This window comes from Mytilus galloprovincialis, chromosome 9, assembly GCF_965363235.1.
Source record: "Mytilus galloprovincialis chromosome 9, xbMytGall1.hap1.1, whole genome shotgun sequence".
Taxonomy (NCBI): domain Eukaryota; kingdom Metazoa; phylum Mollusca; class Bivalvia; order Mytilida; family Mytilidae; genus Mytilus; species Mytilus galloprovincialis.
In genome coordinates this window covers 15685757-15707465 of record NC_134846.1, presented here as the reverse complement: position 1 = coordinate 15707465, position 21709 = coordinate 15685757, and the positions used below count along the sequence as shown (strand labels likewise).

Sequence of the window (21709 nt, the reverse complement as noted above, 5' to 3'; positions counted from 1 at the left end):
TATTGAGCAAATTCTCTTTCTCTATTCGATCAATCATTTCAGCGTCGCATGCTCTAATAGCAGCATCTTTAAGATTGGCTAACCGTTCAGCGGATGAAATGGTATGTAATGTTTTCACCCTTTTATGTGACATTTTGCGGCAAATAATACACTTTGATGTATCGAGAGGGTGATCATAATTTCCAGGCACCAAAGAATTAAAGAAATCGTAATTTATATCTGGTGTTTCCTTTTCAGCTGAAGAACATGCTACTGCTTTTAAATTATGTTTACTTGTGTAGCTTTTAAAACATGATCTATGGTACCTAAATACGGGTAATTTACTAGATATTTCATTGCAGAACTCATAAAAAAAAACTGAACAAATCATCACGTCTCTTTGCTGCATCATTTATCAGGCTTTTTCTTCCAGATTCCGTTGATGTTATCAAATTTTCATCATCAACAGAATTGCAGATAATGCAATTGTCAACACCAACTTCCACTCTCCTTTTTTTGGCATTCGGAGGGACTAGTTTTAATGAGACTGATAAATTGTCCATTTGATGAAATAAGAAACAAATCAAACACACATGAAAACCAAACAAACCCTACAATGATATTCACTTGTTGAAATCAACAAAATCTAATACACAACAATACCAAACAATATAAATTAATCACAAAGCTTCGGAAATTACAAAATAAACAAGAAATATGCTTGAAAACGACTACAATCAACCTTCGAAAAATTGCTGAATGTTGGACTATAAATAGAAACCACAACAATGTCGGTAAATTTGTGACAAATATTCGGACTTCAAATCTCAATAAAAACCCGATATTTAGCCAAATATTTATCTTATAAAGAATTTACTGCAAAAAGTAAATCGAGTCGATTGAAGTATTATACGACGGCTTTATTGTTGTGCCTTTAAAATACAACTATACTGCACGTGCAAATAATGCTAGGTGAAAAACGATGATTTTTCACTGTTATTTTCAACCATTTTCAGATGCATTGTGCTCTCCATATAGGACTTTTTAAAAATGCTCTTAAATTGTATGAAGTTCAAGAATAACTATATTTACCAATTTCGTTCACAAATTATTTTTTAGAACGTGTTTGATATGAAATATGAGTACCGAATCAGCAGTGGGGTATACGATGCAAGTTGGGTAACGTCAGTTAAGGCTATTTTTAACGTCATTTGTACCACATTTTATTTTGACGACAAACATTTTTCAGAAGTTGAATAATCGATAGACATTTTAAGCCATTAAAATCCCATGAGGTATTTAGGTAATTTAAACTCGTTAACTAAGCGACTTTTTTAACTTTCGCCGCTCCACTATCATCTGTGTCCACACTTGTATTAGTATGAAAATAAAACCCACTGAAACAGTGTTAGAATTATACTTTTATCATGCTGACAAATCTTTGTCCCTCAACCGGATTTGAACAAAAACACTTTTGATACACTAACATCACCAACCGCTTAGCCACTTGGTCTGTACTCTAGACCACTCGGCCATATCCGCTATATATATAGTATATATACTGAAAACGATGGCTCAAATAGTTGTAATGTCACCTTGTCACGTCAGCCGAATCTAGAGATACACGTAAAACATATGTTTTGTGCGGCTTGAATTTGCCAGAATAAAACTATACTCATCGGATACTATAATACGAATGATGAGCAATGTATTTAGTGTTTAAGGTAGCTCGGGTGTCTTCCTCCATGTTGGATGGTGTAGTTTTCGTTTTATTGCACAAAATCGAGATGTCCATGCATTATCTATACGAAACCTGACACTTTAAAGTTTTGTACACCCCGTAGCGGGAAAATGAGACTGGTGACCCATACTTTTTATTATATTTTTGTTAATTTTTTAAGCATGATATAACTACAAAAAAAAATATTTTGCAAATTATTAAAAAATTCTATAGATTTTTATTTACACCTTAACATTCCTGACTTATCGAATATCAAAAACAGAATCTCACATAATGCACCACATCGCAATATTACTATTTTTCTATGTCTCAACGTTCTAAGCAATATCAATTCAAAGTTTTGAAAAGTTTTGAAATTTTAGATTTTTGGAATTTTGATCAAAGTTTTAAAATTGTCTTAAAGTTTTGAAATTTTGAAATTTTAACCAAATTATTAAAATATTATAATTCTAAATATCGTTTATAAATTTGATAGTTTAGGAATTTGATCAAATTTTTAAAGTACCTAACGTGCAATTTTGATTATTTCACTTTTTGAAAGTTTGATTTTTTAATTTTTTGATTAAAATATCAAAAATAGAAAAGGGGCGAAAAGAGGGGTACCTGTAAACACTGATGTAAACACGGCTCTGATAACAATCATTCTTAGTTATAAATAAATAGCACGAAATATATCAAATCATTTTTAATTACAAAATAAATAATGAAAAGAAGAACTTCTTTTTTTTTTTATGAAAGATATTAGACATCACATGGGATAACAGTATCCTGAAATTTTAAGGTTGTGCATCTATTCAAAAAAAATAGTTAAACCTATTTAAACCGGAATCAAGTAAGTTGATAAAAATCTCTTATATAAGGCAGAGACATATATATATTCTCTGTATAAGGTTAGCGTTTGAGATAAATAATGCCGTCGGAGTTTATATTACTATACAGTTATCTCCTAAATGTATAGCGTCGCAATGAACGTTGTGCTAGGCGTACTTCAGCTGGCCCCTAGACAAAAAAGTGTACTGGTTCAGTGATTATAGACGTCATACTAAACTCCGAAATATAACAATGAACTAAAATTAAAATCATACAAGATTTAGGGGGACAGAGGCTCCTGAATTGAGACAGGCGCACAAATGCGGCGGGGTTAAACATGTTTCGTGAGATCACAACCCTCCCCTATACCTCTAGCCAATAAAGAATGAAAAACACACAGTAATACGAACAGTAAAACGCACTTGAAAAGGAAATACAAGTCCTATGACAGAATAGGTAACAAAAGAAACTAATCAAAATGACAATGATAATAAATTAACAAAGGACTACTATATATAAAGCTTGCATTATGCACACTCTCTCCCTGTTGTATTTATTGCTAATTTGTTCCGGAACATTCATGAAATATTTGTCACTGGCAACCAAAAATCGATAATAGGTTGTTAACATACAAATTACAAAGAAACGTAGGATTCAACTCCCTAGGGCAAAGTAGCCCTTACAGCTGGATTTTCAGTGATATGTTTTAACTTCACTTTGGCAAAACACCTCTTCAATTGTTTCGGTTCTTATTTTTCTTGACTTTCAAATTTCAGTTTCAGCGTTCCGTTCTTTACTTAAAATTCAGCGTTTTACCTTGTACTGGTTTTTCGAGAGCAACATTGGTGTATGGCCAAAAATGGAAAAATCCATCATGGAGCTGACAGTGTGGCTTCTCTTTACACGCCCCATTCTGACTGGGTGTACCTGTGTTCTTTTAGTTTGCTCAAAGTCGATTGTCGTACGATAACTTAAAAATACATAAATAACAAAATGAAATACGGAACAATAATATCCCTTGATACAAAAACAAATCCCTTTCCTTTTATTTACTATTTAAAAACAGTGGTTGATTTAGGACCCATAATGGAGCTACGTATATGATAACCAGTCCAAACGCGTTGTCTATAAGGGAGCAACTATTTAACTTTAAAAGTGGGGTGCGGTTGTTTTATTAAGTTTTTCATCGCTAATAATCAACTTATCTGATTCAAAACTTAACACTATCATGATGCGAGAAAATTTGAATTCAGAATTTTTCTTTTTTCCTCTGCTTGCACAGAATATTTTTTTTTTTCGTCAAATTGGGGATCAGAATATTTTAATGTACCATTATCGAAGCCCCTCGTGGAAGTATCAAAGTAAAAAAAAAGTGACTATCTATATATTGGATTCCCCAAAAGATTACCATTTATAGCTGATATAAACTTTTGAAAAGTATGGGCGCTTAATGTAGTACAGCGGCAACTATTACATACATATGAATGCTTAAAAATAATGTTTATGGTATACGTTTATAAATGATATGGTTTCAACTTTTACAAAACCAGAGCTATAAGTTGGATATAAACGTTTACTTTATTTGGCCTTTTTTAATTTTATTTGACTTTATTTGCCTTTTTAACTTAATTTGATTCGAACGTCACTGATAAGTCTTTTGTAGACGAAATGCGCGTCTGGCGCAAAAACCGGCAAAATTTATATCCTGGTATTCATCTATGATGAGTTTATGTAGATACCTTCTAACAGTGTCTTGGCTCCAATCTACTAATATTTAATCTTAGTACTCTTAATTTCAGCGTAAATAAGATATATATGTAAATATAAATAAAAAAAACCTCCCACATTGCAGACTACCACAACCTTAATTGGGGCACCATGCATTCAGTATTCCTACCGTACCAAACAAAATATTAACTATAATTATGATCGTCATACAACCGATAAAAATGAAAACATAACGTTAAAAGTTACGACCGAAGCGCTTTTCTGGATTGACCTTCTTAGGGAGAGCTCAAAGCTGAATATTTAGGGCCAACAACTTACAAAGAACAGATTAAAACGTTAAAGATGATCGTTCGTAATGTACATGAAATGATATATTATTTAGCCAATATGATTGCAGAAAGTAAGAAGTCGTAGAGCAAAACAGAAAAATTTGAAATCAAAAGAGACAATCCACCGTGTATTGAGTCTTTTTATTGTTTAGAGTTCAGTAGAACATATATATACATGCTCAACCTAACCATACTATTTGACCTACTGTGAGTTGATCAGTTTTTACTGTTACTCCTGTTTCTCCTAAAATATGGGTGCTAGAAAAACCAGCAAGTAAAATGGCCAATATAAGAGCTGTACGTCTTGTTTTGAAATGAATTATCTTCTTTTGAGAAATATTTATTTTGTCATCCAATTTTTCACCGCCACCGGAAATTGGGTACTAACGAAGCGGAGAGAAATAGAAAAAAAAGTAAACAAGTTAAGAATTCATTCAATTTAAAGCATTTCCACTCATTTGATGAGGGTGCCGCTTAAGAAATGATTTTCTGATATATATATAGTTCTTTAAATTATTAGGCCGATAAGTACAAAATTAATACAAGATTGTGTGTAATACTCCAAAACTTGCCACTTACTACCGGAAAATTTCGAGGTCTATCGTCCTCTGTCGCCCCATTCTCCAGATATTGAACTGTTTTTCATTATTTTTCCAGACACGTTTTTAGATTATTATAGTGTGGCATCATATTTACTGAAATTTGTTGTCAAAAAGATGTATTTTAAAGAATATAGACCATAATAAATAAAGTCTATAGGGTACGGCAACTTGCTCGTGTTGACAAATTTACTGTATGGCAACTTGTTTTCAACTGTATGGCAACTTGCTAATTTTAGAATAGTTATTTACCGTCCTTTTAAAGAAAAATAAAGTATTAAGTTCAAATATCTAAGGGGTTTTTTTTTTTTTTTGGTGGGGTGGGGGGGGGGGGGTACTTTTTTATGTTAAACTGTTTTTTTCCTTTGCAAGGTTTAAATTTGTTTAAAACTGTTATTTGACTGATAAATTTTAAAAACTGTTAACTGTTTTCGACCCACTGTCTGTAATCTGTTTTGTTAAAATTTGCTGTTTACTGTTTATTTGAAATTGAGATTCCTGTTATCTGTTACTTAATACTTTAAGTTTTCACTGTTTTTGACATTATTTTCTCTGTTAACTGATCTTAACAGTTATTTACAAGAATCACATTAAAATTTGCTGTCCATCTCTTTCTTTACGTTGCTTCCGCAAAGGAGAAACATAAACAGCATATATGTAACTGTACATGTCTTTAAAAAATCTTTGAGTATAGTAAATCCTTGATAAAATTGAGAATGGAAATGAGGAAAATGTCAAAGAAACAGAAGGCCGACCAAATAGAAGAAACAACCCAACGCAGCGAAAAAATTATGCACTAGGGTGGGGTGTCAATTCACAGATAGGAAAAAACTTAGAATTGACACTCATAATTTTTAAACACCCTCTTTCCCTTCCTTCCTAATAAATATGGCTTAATATTTGAGTTATGCATGTGTATATTTATGGAAAGAGAATCGTCCATAGATTTGATTTCCAATAGTAATAATGGTGAAATATAATCTCTTTTTTTGTGTGTGACCATGGCAACAATCAGCATTTATCTGATACCAAATATTGCAAAATAGGGGGTTGAACATGTCACAAAGATCTCAAAAATTTGGTCCAAAGGAAAATTTCAATCAATAAGAGTGATACCTTTCCTGAAACCATAGACATATATCTATCAAGAGGTAAAAAAATCATATGCATTTCTGCTGTTTTTTTCCATAAAATTGAATTGAAAAGATCGAGCCTCAAATCTTTGTTGAAAAACAATACAAAATTTCTAAATCTATGGCGGTACGGATAGGAACGTATGGACGGTAAACCTGAAAAATGGCTTATAAAACATGCTAAAAACAATCTAAATGTTCATATAAATCCACTAGGAAGGCTATATTATTATTCAACTGTCTAAAAATCAATTCAATTATACAAAAACTTTCATCTTTAGAAAATTCACCATGGCTATAATGCGAAACTAAACTTGTAACTGTGTATTGGTATACGTGAAGCTGTCTCCTAAGTGAGCAATCATTTAACTACACAAAGGGGGTAGAAGTTCAATGTTTGTTTCTTGAAACACATAAATGAACCAAAATTTAAAAAATGAAATAAATACAAGACTATATAGCAAAGGTTACGGACTCAAGTTGGGTCATACAGGTGCAACAAATGCGGCAGTGTTAAACATGTGAAGGGATATATATCATGCCCCTCTTTATACGTCTAACTAATGTAGTTATTTCTGGCTTCTATTTGTAATGTATCCAAAACGTGAAAAGGAAAGGCCACTTCTTATCCAGCTAAAACCCTGGTCAGTCCTATGATGAAAATAATTCAGATGTATATGGAATGTTTGATAAGTTATATTGACCAAAAGTACCTAGACGGAATTTTCAAAAATAAAGTACCTTTTCAATTTGCAATGCGTAAAATAACTGAACAGTGTGGCCTGGTAGAAGAGGCCGAAAAATGAGAACTTGGTTCTCAAATTGATGTCAAATTTGCTAGTCTAAGACTTTAGAAATGTAAAGATGGACCAAGGCTTTTTTTTATATCAGCTCAGAGTTCTTAATTGGGACTTGGAGATGAAAGAGTGCTTCAACTTGTGACACCTTACATGTTACTTTCTGATTTATACACTGGTTTTGATGATTTAAAAAAAAAATAGTAAACCTTCGTAATTCCTTTTAATAAAATCATGTAAGCAATGAGTCGTATGGATACCCTGACTGAGTGTAACCATAATTTATAAGAGCCCCCGCCTTAAAAAAGATACGGAAGCGTATTACGGACATAGAAAAAATAAAATTGGCAGTGAACTTTTTTTTCAAAATCGAAATTTAGACATTTCAAATCTTAAAATTTCGACTTTAACTCGAAATTTTAACTTTTCTAATCTTGAAATTTTGACTTTCAAAAATCTTGACTTTTTTAAAACTCGAAATTTCGACTTTTTCTAAACTCCAAATTTCGACTTCTTTAAACTCAAAATTTCGACTTTTCCTCAGTATTTATACTTTTGCGTTTATCACATTCACATTCATTTATATCAGCAAGCAGAGAGCCATATACATCATTAACTTGATAAGCGTATTTTAATAAACTGAACCATTTTAAAGGGGTTATTTTAGATAGAAAATCTTGTTTTTGCCGAAGAATAAATAAAATATGTTTCACGTTCAAATACATATTTCAAGTCTTGACTTCAGATATGTGTATCAGACAACCCCGTTATTCCAACACACCTATATTACGACATACTTTTATTCAACAGTCTAATATATAAAGACAAGGGTTAATAGTTGTGTCATAAGAATGCCAACTTGTAGAGTTTAATTAATCAATGTTCCAGAAAAAAGAACCAACATTTCAAAATTCCGAAACTAGAAAACTGCGCAGCTCATTGGTCGTCCTGAATATGCATGGCATTTTTGGCTACTTGATTTACCATTGTTTAAACAAGGAAAAGTCAGTGACTTGCTATTGGGAAACCAAACAGGCCTTTGAAACTGTGATGCTAAATGTCCTCAGATATGACGATCCTATGACAATGTCGTGGAAACTAAAACATGGAATATGGGAGATTATTCATGACATAGTCCTTTTTCTTGGAGTCAATCAATCCGTCTGATTTTCCATCCGTTCAATTGTTTGTCCATGTGTCAATAAAAAAAAATATGGTACTTCCGTGTGCATTCTGAAAATTAGTCAGCTTTATAAAAGATTCCTTATCGAGCTTGGCATGTCTGCGACTTTGTACCGTGAGTGGTTTTTGAAATTTTTGAATACATTGAAGATATGAACTTTCCCTTTTCATTGCTTTCGGGTTCGTTTGGAAAAAGGGTAAATTAAAGTTGCTGTTAACTCTTATCAGCATTTAAAATTTGTTGTTAACTGTTTTTGCCAAAATCGAGGTGTTGTTAACATGTAAACGGACCCCCTACCCCTTCTAAGTATGCATTAGATAAAATGCATTAGATAGAAATACCATTTGCTTGACAGCATTTAAGATGTATATACAAATTATATATTTTCAAAAAGAAACTGACAAGAAAATTAATTGAAAAGCAATTCATGATTTGTTTCTCCTTACTTTCGGTAAAAACAAAGTATTTTCTTATTTTTTCTTTTAACAAATGAATCATTTCAGAAATTAAATAATTAACAATTTTATGTGTCTGTCCGAATTCTCGATCCTGTGGTTGTCGTTGCTTCATCTCTATCTTATTTGTTGTTTTCATAAATTGTTTTGTTATGAGTTAGGCCGTTAGTTTTCTTGTCGACTCCTTCCACATTTTTCGGTCGGTGCTTTTTATAGCTGACTATAAGGTACGAGTTTTCGTTGTTGAAGGCCGTACGATAGCATATAATTGCTTACATACACTTTATTTGATCCTGATGGATAGTTATCTTATTTGCTATCATACCACATCTCCACTGTTTTTATCTAAAAACAGCTAGCACCAACAAAAGATGAATGGACGGTTTATTTTATTGAACTTAAAAAATTTCACCCTAACAACAAATAAGACAACAGTCGTTAGTAGTATAACGATCTATGGATGTATTTAGGATAATATGGTTGAAAAAAAACTTTTTGTACAAAATCGAAAAGCGGTACTCAAAGAGACCTTCTGAACTGAATTAACGGCATATATTTAATAATATTTGATAAGTAAGACATTTTGTATATTTGTAAGCCTGTAAAGCTTTGATATCAAAAAAATATCGTCACTTGATATTATCTAAACAGTGATTAATTTCCTCTTAAAATTATAATATATTGCAAGACGCCGTACAGACAAAAGTTGTTATTTTGCAATTCGCCGTACAACGTCCTGCAATTCGCCGTACAACAAACAAACAATGTTTTTGTTCATATTCTTTAAAAAACATGTCATCTTCTTGACAACAAATTTCAGTAAGTATGATGCCACACTATAATAATCTAAAAGCGTGTCTGCCGAAAAATAAGGAAAAACAGTTAAATATCTTGAGAATGGGGCGACAGAGGACGATCGACCTCGAAATTTTCGTTAGTACCCAATTTCCGGTGGCGATGATACACAGTGACAACTGTCTGTCTGTGGTTTTATTTCATACATTAACTTTTAAGTATCAGTATGTTTTCAATTCATATTGTTTCTTTTCGTTCCGCTTTTATTTCCTTTCGCTTATTACAGGTACCCCTCTTTTTGCCCCTTTTCTATTTTTGATATCTTAATCAAAAATTTAAAAAATCAAACTTTCAAAAAGTGAAATAATCAAAGTTACACGTAAGGTTTAGTATTTTAAAAGTTTGATCAAATTCCTAAACTATCAAATTTATTTATAAACGATATTTAGAATTTTAATATTTTAATAATTTGGTTAAAATTTCTAAATTTCAAAACTTTTACACAATTTGAAATTTTGATATTTTAAAACTCTGATCAAAATTTCAAAAATCCAAAATTTCAAAACTTTTTAAAACTTTGAATTGATAAGTGTTACACGGACCAATGATCAATCAATCATGTAATCATATTGATGTCAGACGATGTCTTCCTGGTTTTAAGACTTAGAATAGTTAGAGTTGCTTCCCTTTTGTTGTCAAATATTTCCCACAAGTCATTGCAGGCCACGTCCGCAGCCGCCATAGAATTTGGTTTTGAACGTGGAACACGTACTTAGCAGCCAAAATGAATATTTTCAGACTATGTGGGGATATGTCCCATTTGGCTGCAATCATAATTTTGTTATTGAAGATGTGGAAGACTCGTTCTGTCGCAGGTGAGTTCCTGCTTTCTTTGAAAAATCGTCTGTAAACCTTGCCAACCTTACCGGTTTGTTGACTGTTGACGGTTTTCAATGACGTGGTCTTTGCAAAAACAAAGAAATAGATCATGAATCATTTTCCATTGCAAACAGTGAAAGAATAATTGCATCTTCCCTATAGCATCAGTGTGTGATTTAAATAAAATGATCGCTAGAGCGATAGCTGTTGCATTGTTACGTGGCCAGATGTTCATGATTGATATTTAATTTACAAATATGTACACATACAAAATGTACATGAAGTCATATGCCTATTGACATCATTGCATGACTGTGATACACTTGCATCTCGGCAGTGCTTTGAATCATAAGTAACATGACTCTTTTCTTCTCATTTTCAAACCGGTTTGATTTTTATTTTCTTCATAGACCCATTAGGGTTTGAATCATTGAAACAGCTGTCAGAGCTGTCAACATCAGTATATAATCATCAGCCATATATATGCATGCATGAGATTAGGAACTGCATAGATTTTGAAGGCATACTCTGGAATATACTGAGAAACACAGGGGGTTACACCAAGGTGTACATAATTTTAAATTGTAAAAAGAAATCTTGAAATCTTTTCGCCAAATATGGTGATACAATGATTTAAGCATTAAAACTAAATGATATTTCATAAAAACAATGATCTTAGCATGAAAACATCACTTTACAAGACTGCAATTCTGTGAAAATGTTAACTGGTCACCGTCAACATGAAGTCCAAATAATTATGACATCTTGAAAGGCTATTATATTTTTTTTCTTTGAAGCCTTACATTGTACATGTACATCGACGCAGGAAGGCGTCAGAGCAAAAATTTAGAATAGCCTTCCAGACGTCATAATTATTTGGACTACATTGTTTACGTCAACATGTTGCTCTGGTAGACTGCCACATGAGGACAATTTTCAAAAGCGTACATCTAAAGGTTATATTTGTTTTCAAAGGTTTTAATCTAAGAAAATTCAACCAATGACAAAATTTATTTTTTTTTGGTTTGTAAGATTACCCATACATTGGGTTTAAAGTCGCAATGCGTTTTGTTCTGGGTGACAAAAGTAATCAAAAGTGAAAGTAGAAAGTTATAAATAGATAACTTTCAAATTAGTTTGATATATCCCTTCATTTGTACCACTTCACAAGACTTCTTTTCTGATCCAGTGTTAGACCTGAAGGGTACTGAATCCAAACAATTGGAAACAATGTGAAGATTTTGATTGCCACTTACAGGAAATAAAATTGTCAGAACCAACACTGACCAAAGACTAGGAAGTTTTAATTAACAAGTGGATTACACTTGTGCATATCAAACATGTACATGTTTATGATATACAAATGTATACATGTAGTCTTATACTATATATATATATGACTCAGCATTTTTGTTTCATTTTTCAATCACAGAATGTTGTTGTTTTGTGGTATTTTCTGTGACATTGAAATGCAAAAGCTTTTACAGTATATTCTATTTTAACTTAAAATAAACTATTTTTTCGTCTTTGTTGTCTTTTTTAGGTATTTCTGGTAAAAGTCAGATTTTGTTTGCCACAGTCTTCACAGCAAGATACTTGGATCTCTTCACATCTTTCATTTCCATCTATAACACCTGTATGAAGGTGTTTTTCATCGGAACAGTATATTTCACCATTTATTTGATTTACATGAAGTTCAAAGCTACCTATGACAGCAATCACGACTCCTTTCGTGTGGAGTTCCTTATTGTACCCGTTGGCGGTCTAGCCTTTCTTGTAAATCATGAGTTTGCCCCACTTGAGGTGAGTATGAGTTTTATGTGGGAATATAACTTCCTTCAAATTGTTTTACATTTTAAAGCTATTTTAAAAACTACATTGAAAGCAAAATATTGTCCAATGATATAATGCCTAAGACAAAAATTAATGATTATTCCATTGTTATAATAAATTTTTTCCAGTCTATGACATGTAATGTTTATAATTAACAATGATTAAGAATGAAATAATTTTCCATATGAAAATCTTCATTTACAGTATTCCATGATTAAATATTGGCAAAGATAAATCATTAAAAATATGAGGTATTTAATGTTGTATGATTGAGGAGTGTTCATTGTAGTACAAATGTACCACCTTTTTCCAAAAATGAAAACAAAACATGCCAAATGTCCCCAACTTTTCATCTTTTTTTCCAGATTATATGGACATTTTCCATCTACTTGGAGTCAGTTGCCATCTTGCCTCAGCTATTTATGATCAGTAAAACTGGAGAGGCAGAAACAATTACCAGCCATTACCTGTTTGCCTTGGGATCTTACCGTGCCCTGTATTTGTGTAACTGGATCTACCGATATTACGCTGAGGGATTCTTCGATCTTATTGCAGTGGTAGCTGGTGTAGTACAGACAATATTGTATTGTGACTTCTTTTATCTTTATATTACAAAGGGTTTGTATTTTTTGTTATCTATCAAGGATTTGTTTAAATATGGATGTTACCATTTTTGTGGTTGGGACATAAAAATGTGGTTAGACATTGTGTTCATTTAGAAAAAGTACATGTATAATTTTGGTGGAACAAAGTTTTAGTCTATGGTAAATTCCAACAAATTGATTAAAATATGTGTGTATGACATGATGTGCAGTCACTTCCTATTTTGCTGCACATTACTATGATTTTTGTTATACCCACTAAGCATGGAATTGTTTTGTTGCATATTACTCAGCTTCATTGTGATATAGGACATTGAACTATTGTGTGAAAGTGATTTTCAGATCGTTTTTCTACAGTAAGGTGAAATTTACAGAGTTTGTTATTACATGTACTCCCATTTGATAATCAGTGTTGCTTTACCATGTTCACAACTGGTGGTTTGTCAAATAACTAGATTAACATTTTTGAGTTGTTTGTTAGCAGATAACAAATGTAAGTTTTCCTTATACTGAAATGAAATATTACAAAATGTGAACTTTTTAAATATCTTTTGTAATAAAAGATGATATATAGACTAAATTTTAAGTCCAGAAAATGAAAAAATAATAGTTAACTTATTATACCAACCCATTGGCATTATAAACTTTTGTAATGCACTCTCATTGTTTAAATTTCAAACATTAAAAAAAAATGTGTGTATGAGTTATCTCCTATGATAGTGTGACACTACAATTTTTTTAAAGAGAAGAATATATATAATTGAATTGAATACACTGATATTCACTACTAGAAGAAATATTTGCAGGACAGAAAGTTGTCTGGTTTGCACCTTTAACCCTTTCAACGCTATACACGGCATATGCCGCGATGACATACGCCGTCCCCCACTGCTATTCGGGGCATATGCCGCGATGACAACAGATTTTTCATAATGACTCTTAAACCATTCGGTTTTCATTCGGGTCCTCTCTAATTTTTCCTTGTATGAATTGAGGATATGCAAGGTCTCATTTGCGCTTGAAATCCCGGCAATTTTTATTGTAAAATCATGCAGTAGAAGGAAAATTGAAGGAAAATAAAAACAAATATTTTGACAAATGCAAATGGCGGAAATCAGAAACGAAGCTGTAAATATGGAAATATTTCAGCATTTCTATGGCGAAACTGATGACGAGGATTGGTTAAAAGGTTTCTTGTTATCTCAATGTGTTTATTACATTCAATTCGTGTGGGAAATATGATTTGATCGATCATTACGAGACGTAGAAAAAGGGGGAAAAGAGAAGTTGACTGAAAATTTTGAGGACAGAGCCACTGATTTGTGCCATGATTACATAATACGTTGTGTATGGTGCAATACACTACGGAATCGAGCAATTGGTGTCTTCTTTATTATATGGCAGATAAAAAAAACAAAATAGATGAAGACGAAAAGTAGTTTTTATTCAAAATTCAACACAAATGTAACAAATTACACCTTTTACCTGTTAATTACCTGAAAATGCAGGTAACCTGATAAAAATTTTACTGAAATAACTGCCTTACATTACAGTTCATACTCTCCTGAGCATTTTTCATGCAATAACTTTTTCTGTATCTCTTAGGGATGACATCAAAAGATCGATGTAGGATAAAAAACTTAAATCAAATAGTTTGGGGGTGGGGGGTTAAAATTCTACAAGTTTTGTATATCTAAAATCGATTTTTACATATATCCCTATTGGTGAATCAATTTTTCCCAAATTAAGTTAAGAGGGGGGTGGGGGTGTCAGTGAAAAAACTATGTGAATTAAGTTTTTTATCCTACATTGAACTTTTGATGTCGTCCCTTATAATAAAAAAGATACAGCAGTCTGAAAAGGAATACTGTTCTAATGAATGAACACAAAAAAAATGCAGCAGCAGCAGCCATTTTTCTATTTTTTTGTGTAGCGTTAAAAGGGTTAATTCGCAAAATTTAATGAATTAAAAATTATGTTTTCTCATACATGTAGATTAGCTAACCCTTTGGCAATGCTCTCCAACTTAATATTTTATTCGGCCTTTTAAATTTTTATACCCCCGCTTTAAAAAAGGGGGGGTATACTGTTTTACCTCTGTCTGTCAGTCTGTCCGTCCATCAGTCTGTCCGTCCGTCAGTCAGTCCGTCCCATGAAACTTTCGTCACATTTTTCTCAGGAACTACACATCCACCCTTTCTGTAATTTGGTATCAACATTTATATATGTGACGGTCAATATGTCAGCCATACCGTGTGATGCGTTTTCAGATTCATCACTTGACAACTTCCTGTTTACCGAACACTTGTCTGATTTTACACATGATAGCCAAGTTGAAAATTTTCGTCACATTTTTCTTAGGAACTACAATACAAGGATTTCTGAAATTTGGTTTCAGGATTTATATAAGTCAGCTATACCGTGTGATGCGTTTTCAGATTCATCACTCGACAACTTCCTGTTTACTGAAAATTTTCGTCACATTTTTCTTAGGAACTACAATACAAGGATTTCTGAAATTTGGTTTCAGGATTTATATAAGTCAGCTATACCGTGTGATGCGTTTTCAGATTCATCACTCGACTACTTCCTGTTTACCGAACACTTGTATGATTTTACACATGATAACCAAGTTAAAAATTTTCGTCACATTTTTCTCAGGAACTACAATACAAGGATTTCTGAAATTTGGTTTCAGGATTTTTATAAGTCAGCTATACCGTGTGATGCGTTTTCAGATTCATCACTCGACAACTTCCTGTTTACCGAACACTTGCATATTTTTACACTATTAATATTATCCACTTGCGGCGGGGGTGTCATCAGTGAGCAGTAGCTCGCAGTTTCACTTGTTTATTCAGATGTCATTGACCAGTCTTTTGTAGAATAGATGTCTGGTGTACAAAAATTTAATTTTTATGAGTTTTTTTTTTAATCTTCAATTTGCAGCAAGCTTTTCTACATATGATTTACACCAAAGGTTCTTCTGACAATTGTGGAGGTCCAGTGAAAATTGGTTTGATTAAATGCAATCTCAAATGACTGTATTGGACCATCTTTTCAGGGAAAAAATTGAAAGTCCAGTAAAAATAAATTAAGGTTGCTGTAAAGGTGAAAATCTTAATTAACTGAAAAAATTATAGAAGATTTATGAAGACTGACTTTCCATGCAAAGGGGATATAAACTTCTGCAACAGAATAACTTTCTAAAAGAATTTGGATGTACATTTTAGCAACATTATTGACATGGCAAAATCTGCTTTTTTCAGGAAAGGGCTCTCTGCTGTTTACAAATAATGAGATTGTTTTCAAGGAATCCCCTTTGCTGGAAGTTTAAACAGTCGCACTTGTACGTAAACAACATCAAAATTTCTGTTTGTATTTTCATTGCATTTGGAACGCTTGTTTTTGTTCTGTCGTTTAATTAGCATGGTGGTAGCTCACTAACCCCTCATTTTACCTTTGGTTGAGAGTGTACATGTAAGGAAGTTTATAATACAGAAGAAGAAAAAATTGTGTTTCTGGTTTTCTGACTGACCATTTTATAGTTCGCCCTTGGCACAATTAATTATTGTAGCTATTTCAGGTATATCAAATTTTCTTATAAATGCTGTTCAGACATTTAATTTAACTTAATTGCAATGCCTGTATCAAATGCAACTGTAATGAAAGAGACATATATATAAAACATTATAAAATATAGACCACCCCTAACTTTTTTCTCAAAATATTAAAACCAGAAACACATGTTTTTTTGGCCTAGTCCTAAAATCTTCAAAAAATTTTAATTTTTATTTTGCATACATCATGTACATTGTATGTTTGTTTTGTTTTGTGTCTGTTGTTTTGTCATTCATGTACCATTTTCACCATTCTGTAACATTCTGGTAATTGTGCATATTCTCTTGCTTTAAAACTTAAGTAATTTATGAAACAACTTTAACATTTTTATAACATTATATATATTATACATTGTACATGTAATAACAAGTGTATTTTGGAAGTTTCAATATACATATACATGTTTAATACTAGGAATGTGTTAGTAATTAAGTTTTATCTATTTAAAACTCAGAATAATTTGATACATAATTTCCCCTTCTTTTTAGGACTATAACATACATGTATAAAGGGCTTGTTAAAGCACAATCTCATAGTTGAGTGAGGTCTAAAATATGTTGTTTAAAGATCTTTGACTTATCATTTGAATTTTCACACAATTTTACATTTGAAAGTTCAGAATATTCAGTGTAATTTAATCTGTATGTCAATGTTCCTCAAAGTATGTTCAACTAAAAAAACAACAATAGCAACTCACCTATAATATAATCTTTTTAACATGTTTAAAAGGCGTGGTTTATTACAACAATGCATGATATATTGACGTTATAAGACTGTGGAAAACTGTTTTATGATAGAACTTATTGAAGTTTGACTTTAAAAATTGAAACAGTTAAGAAATATATGCATTTTTTTGTCCCTCCAATGACATTTCTCATTCAAAGAAATCCTAAGCATAAAATTGTTAACCAACAACCAGGTGAGGAAAGAAAAGATAGTATCATACAGTTTGAACCTTTTTGATAGTGAGTTACTTCCCCTTCTTTGTAGGTCTGTTTGCTTCAAATATACATGTAACTTGTTATATCAAAAATGATGGTTTATTGAATATCTACCAACATTCACAACAACACATCATAAACATTTTTCAGATTCACTTCTCATCTTGGTCATATCTGTAAAAGTGTTTCATAAAGATGTTTTCGTCTTTTTCTTTTTATTGAGTTATTTGAAATGTTTGCTAACCATTCTACATGTATTAATGATTTTTTCTTTCTATTTCAGTGATGAAAGGCAAGAAGATATCTTTACCAGCCTAAATCTTAGATACTGACTGAAGTCATGGACCATTATGATAATTCTGACTTTTTTATTTTGGGAAGTTAGGAACCATTTCTAATATTTTGCATGCGTGAGAAAGTGAGCGATTACTGGTGCTTTTTTTTTTTTTGGTTGTCAATGATAAGTTGATGAACACCAGATGCATGGATAAAGAAGATTGTGCCAATTGTTTGTTGTACAGATTAAACCAGGGTTTACAGATTGCAATGCTACTCGTAGAGATCTAAGAAATTTGACAAATAGGAATCATGGAATTTATTTTTTAAATTTGTAATTAATTTATTTTAATTATGAAGGCTTGTTGGCTTTATCAACTGTTTCATTTATTTATTTCCACACAACTTCACTTAGACAGAGAAAAAAAGCCTGCATTTTTCATCCTTCTTAAATTTTCAATTCGATAGATAAATTGTTAGAACTATATTTTTTATTTAACATGTTTTTCATGATTAAATGTATTTAACTAGCAATTGCATTGCTGTTATCGTCAATATAGATTAACATTTTACAATTCGTCCATGCTTCATTAAGTCAATTTGCTGTTAAACAAAAGGTCGTAACTTTAGAAATACATGTACATTTTAGGTAGAATATGTCCATATTCATCAAATGAATTAAAACTGTTAACAAATTTTATTTATGATTATGAATTTAAAATGTAGAAAATGGCATAGAGTAAAAAGAGTTTAAATACATTGTTGAAAGTTTGACATCTAGTTTATATAATACATGTAGAGAGATTAATATATTTTTTAAAGGATGAAGGAAAAAGCATACTCCAATAATTAAGTGTGTTATCTATTATTGCTGTAAAACGGTGATTCCTGTTGCTTAATAGATCTTCCACCAACCAAAAATAGACCCCAAAATGTTTCTGTCTCATTTTATACCCCACAAGTCTTTATTTTTTTAAAAGAACAGGTTTAAGATGTGTTACAAAGCATGATATAAGGTGATTTGATCTGATGACAAACATTGAAAGATATATTTAGACTACTTGTAAAATTTGGAATAACAAGAACTATTGTACAACTGAAATAGGGAAAAAGTTTATGATGGCAAAAAAGTTTTATTTATTTTTTTATGTACATCTTGTATACATGTATTCTATGAATTATCACATGTACATGTATTGATATGTGGAATTTTTTATTGCTTTGAATATATTGAGTAGAACTAAAAAAAAACTTGGTAACACAATATACAAATATATGATGGTACATTTTGAGTTGTAATTTGAAATATACATTGAGATATTCATTATGAAAGATTGTTTTAAATGTATGTTTTTATATAGAATGTTAAAGAATATAAGTTTTGTTAATGCATTGTTGGTATCAAGTGTTAAAGCTATATACTTTTATCTTTTTTCTACTTTTCTGATTTTGATATGTGCACAGTTTAAAAATACCATTGAATTTTTTTTTTATTGAACAAAGTAGCAGGGTGACTTATGCTCACAGTAAGATGTAACAAGTATATTATCAGAACAGAAATTATTTTAAAATATTTTACTGAGCAACTAGATTTTCTGTAAAAACCAATTGCAAGTGCATTAAAACAATAAGATATTAAAGTTCAATTGTATATTTAAACATGGTGTACCATAATTTGTATGAAATCCATTTTAATACACCTATTTAATAACATGTAAAGTTTCTTTCTAAAAAGACTATATAAAGATATTATTGAAGTATATATTAATTCAAGCATGAACATTAGAAAAATCCAAATTGTAATCCATGTCTGTTACATTTATGTGTTTATTGACATTTCAGTTTGGTTAAATGCCAAATGGACAAACTTTTTACCTGCTAAAAGATTTTTTTTTAATTGTTAAAATTAATAGGAAGATTTTGTTTTAATGAATCGTTGGATCTCTATATTTCCTTTTTTCTGAATTTACCATATTGATGTGTCCATGTCAGTGGCGTAATGTGATTTTCTAGGGGAATGGATTGGAAAGGTAGATAGATGCAATGAAAAAATTTCTTGTTTGTATAGACCTTATAACTTCATTGACACACATATCAGTATTTCATTAACATGGATCAAAACCTATGGATTTAGGGAATAATTGAATTGTATGCAAAGCCCTAAATATGTATATCACAGATTTTATTGTTGCAAATTTGGTAACCTAGCTATTTGTGTTGGATTTAATGATTCAATATGTCAACTCTTCCCATGTAGGTCCTCAGTTGCAATTTTTTTTTACACAAAATGTTATTTAGCTAAATCCAATGAAAGAGATTGCGTTAGAATCTGATATGTTGTATAGAATAACCATCTGATCTTTCAATTTTATTGGTTGCTTTGACAGAGTAAATGAGTGTCTGTTATAATCTTCCAACAGATGTTAGATTTTAAAATATTGTCTTGCCTTATTCTAATGGCTCATTTATATGCGTTTTTTTGTTTGTTTGTTAATTAAACACATCTTTAATTTCTTCCAATCTTGTCTTTCCTGTTTTCTTTTATACACCATGAAACCTGTCCAACCAATTTCCTCTGTAGACTGTACAGATCAATTGTATTCCCAATGCTTAGAATAGTGTGTAATTGCCTATCTTAAACTATCAGAAAGTAGTGACATCTTGCTATTGATTCATATTGAACATGTTTTAATATATGTAAATAGTTTAATAAACACTTTTTTTGAGAAAATGAATAGAATTCACATTAAAACTTTTGAAAGAAGGTACTTTAAAAAAAAAAAGCTTTTCATTGGTTAACACTTTTTCCTTATTGCCTGAGTCTATTTTCATCATATATGGACTGATTATTTCTTCTGTCCTCTCAGAAACAATCTTAAATTTTGAAAAATTGGCATTAAAAGTTGAAAATTTGTATTATATTGCCATGTGTCTATACAAAAAGTGCTATTAACTACAATGAAGTGGAGAGAATGACAACTTTTTATCGTGTTTCAAGTGCAATTGTATGAAAGAGAATGAAGTCATTATAAAGTTTGTGTAAATAGCATTGTAATGTATTAATATGTGAATAAAATATCACAAGTTTTATTTTTCTTCAAACTTTTGTACTACTTATTGATATTGGATAAAGGTATTTGTCAGTATCCCCCTCAGTCATGGTCTATTAACCTTGTTTACATGTATTAGTTTGTGAATAGGTCAGTTCATGGGGTTCATCTGGCAAATTTCAGTGTTCAGTGAATAAACTTACATCCTCAGATCAGATCAAGGAGATCATATAACCTCCTTGCTCAGATCAAATTACAGTAGTTGATTATAGTTCACTGTACAGCCTTCAACAAAAAGCTAATACCATACAATATTATAGCCCAAAGGGCTCACCGTACAGCCTTCATCAAAAAGCTAATACCATACAGTGTTATAGCCCAAAGGGCCAATTGAGCTTGGCATCCAGCTTTGTTACATCTGTCATTATTAACTTTTACAAAAATCTTCTCCTCTGAAACAACACTGCCAAATTTAACTAAAGTTGGCCACAATTATCATTTAGGTATGTAATTTAAAAAATGAGGATAATCCTGCTAGCCAACTTAGAATGTAGACAAATAGAACATATTTGTAAAATGGATATAAAAAGATATGGTATGAGTGCCAATGAGACAACTCTCCATCCAAGTCACAATTTGTAAAAGTAAACCATTATATCTCCAAATTCGACTTTCAACATGTAGCATTGGCTTACACCAAACAACAAGCTATAAAGGGCCCAAAAAATGACTATTGTGAAACCATGCAAACAGGAAAACCAACGGTATAGTCTACCTTATATAAAAACATAACCACTTATGAACCTCATCAACAAATGACAACAACTGAACATCAGGTTCCAGACTTAGCACACATAAATTGCAAAACTGTCAAACAACTTATAGCAGTTATTGCCCTTAAATGACAAATTTCATCATTTGTTTTTCATTTTTGCTTATTATCTTTAAAACTATGATA

At 31.4% G+C, this 21709-nt stretch overlaps 1 protein-coding gene across 2 annotated transcripts; it reads left to right on the top strand.

Moving 5' to 3' along the window:
* The first annotated feature begins 10259 nt into the window (after positions 1-10259).
* LOC143044502 (ER lumen protein-retaining receptor 2) lies at positions 10260-20791 on the top strand. Of its 2 annotated transcripts, XM_076216555.1 has the most exons (5): positions 10260-10424; positions 11972-12231; positions 12627-12879; positions 16133-16212; positions 17709-20791. In XM_076216555.1, exons 1-4 carry the CDS (start codon positions 10334-10336, stop codon positions 16198-16200), a joined length of 672 nt encoding a protein of 223 aa, XP_076072670.1. In that variant the 5' UTR covers positions 10260-10333; the 3' UTR covers positions 16201-16212; positions 17709-20791. The 2 variants fall into 2 exon arrangements, with proteins under 2 accessions (XP_076072670.1, XP_076072671.1); XM_076216556.1 differs by lacking the exon at positions 16133-16212 and having other exon boundaries at positions 10261-10424.
* Positions 20792-21709: the final 918 nt, after the last annotated feature.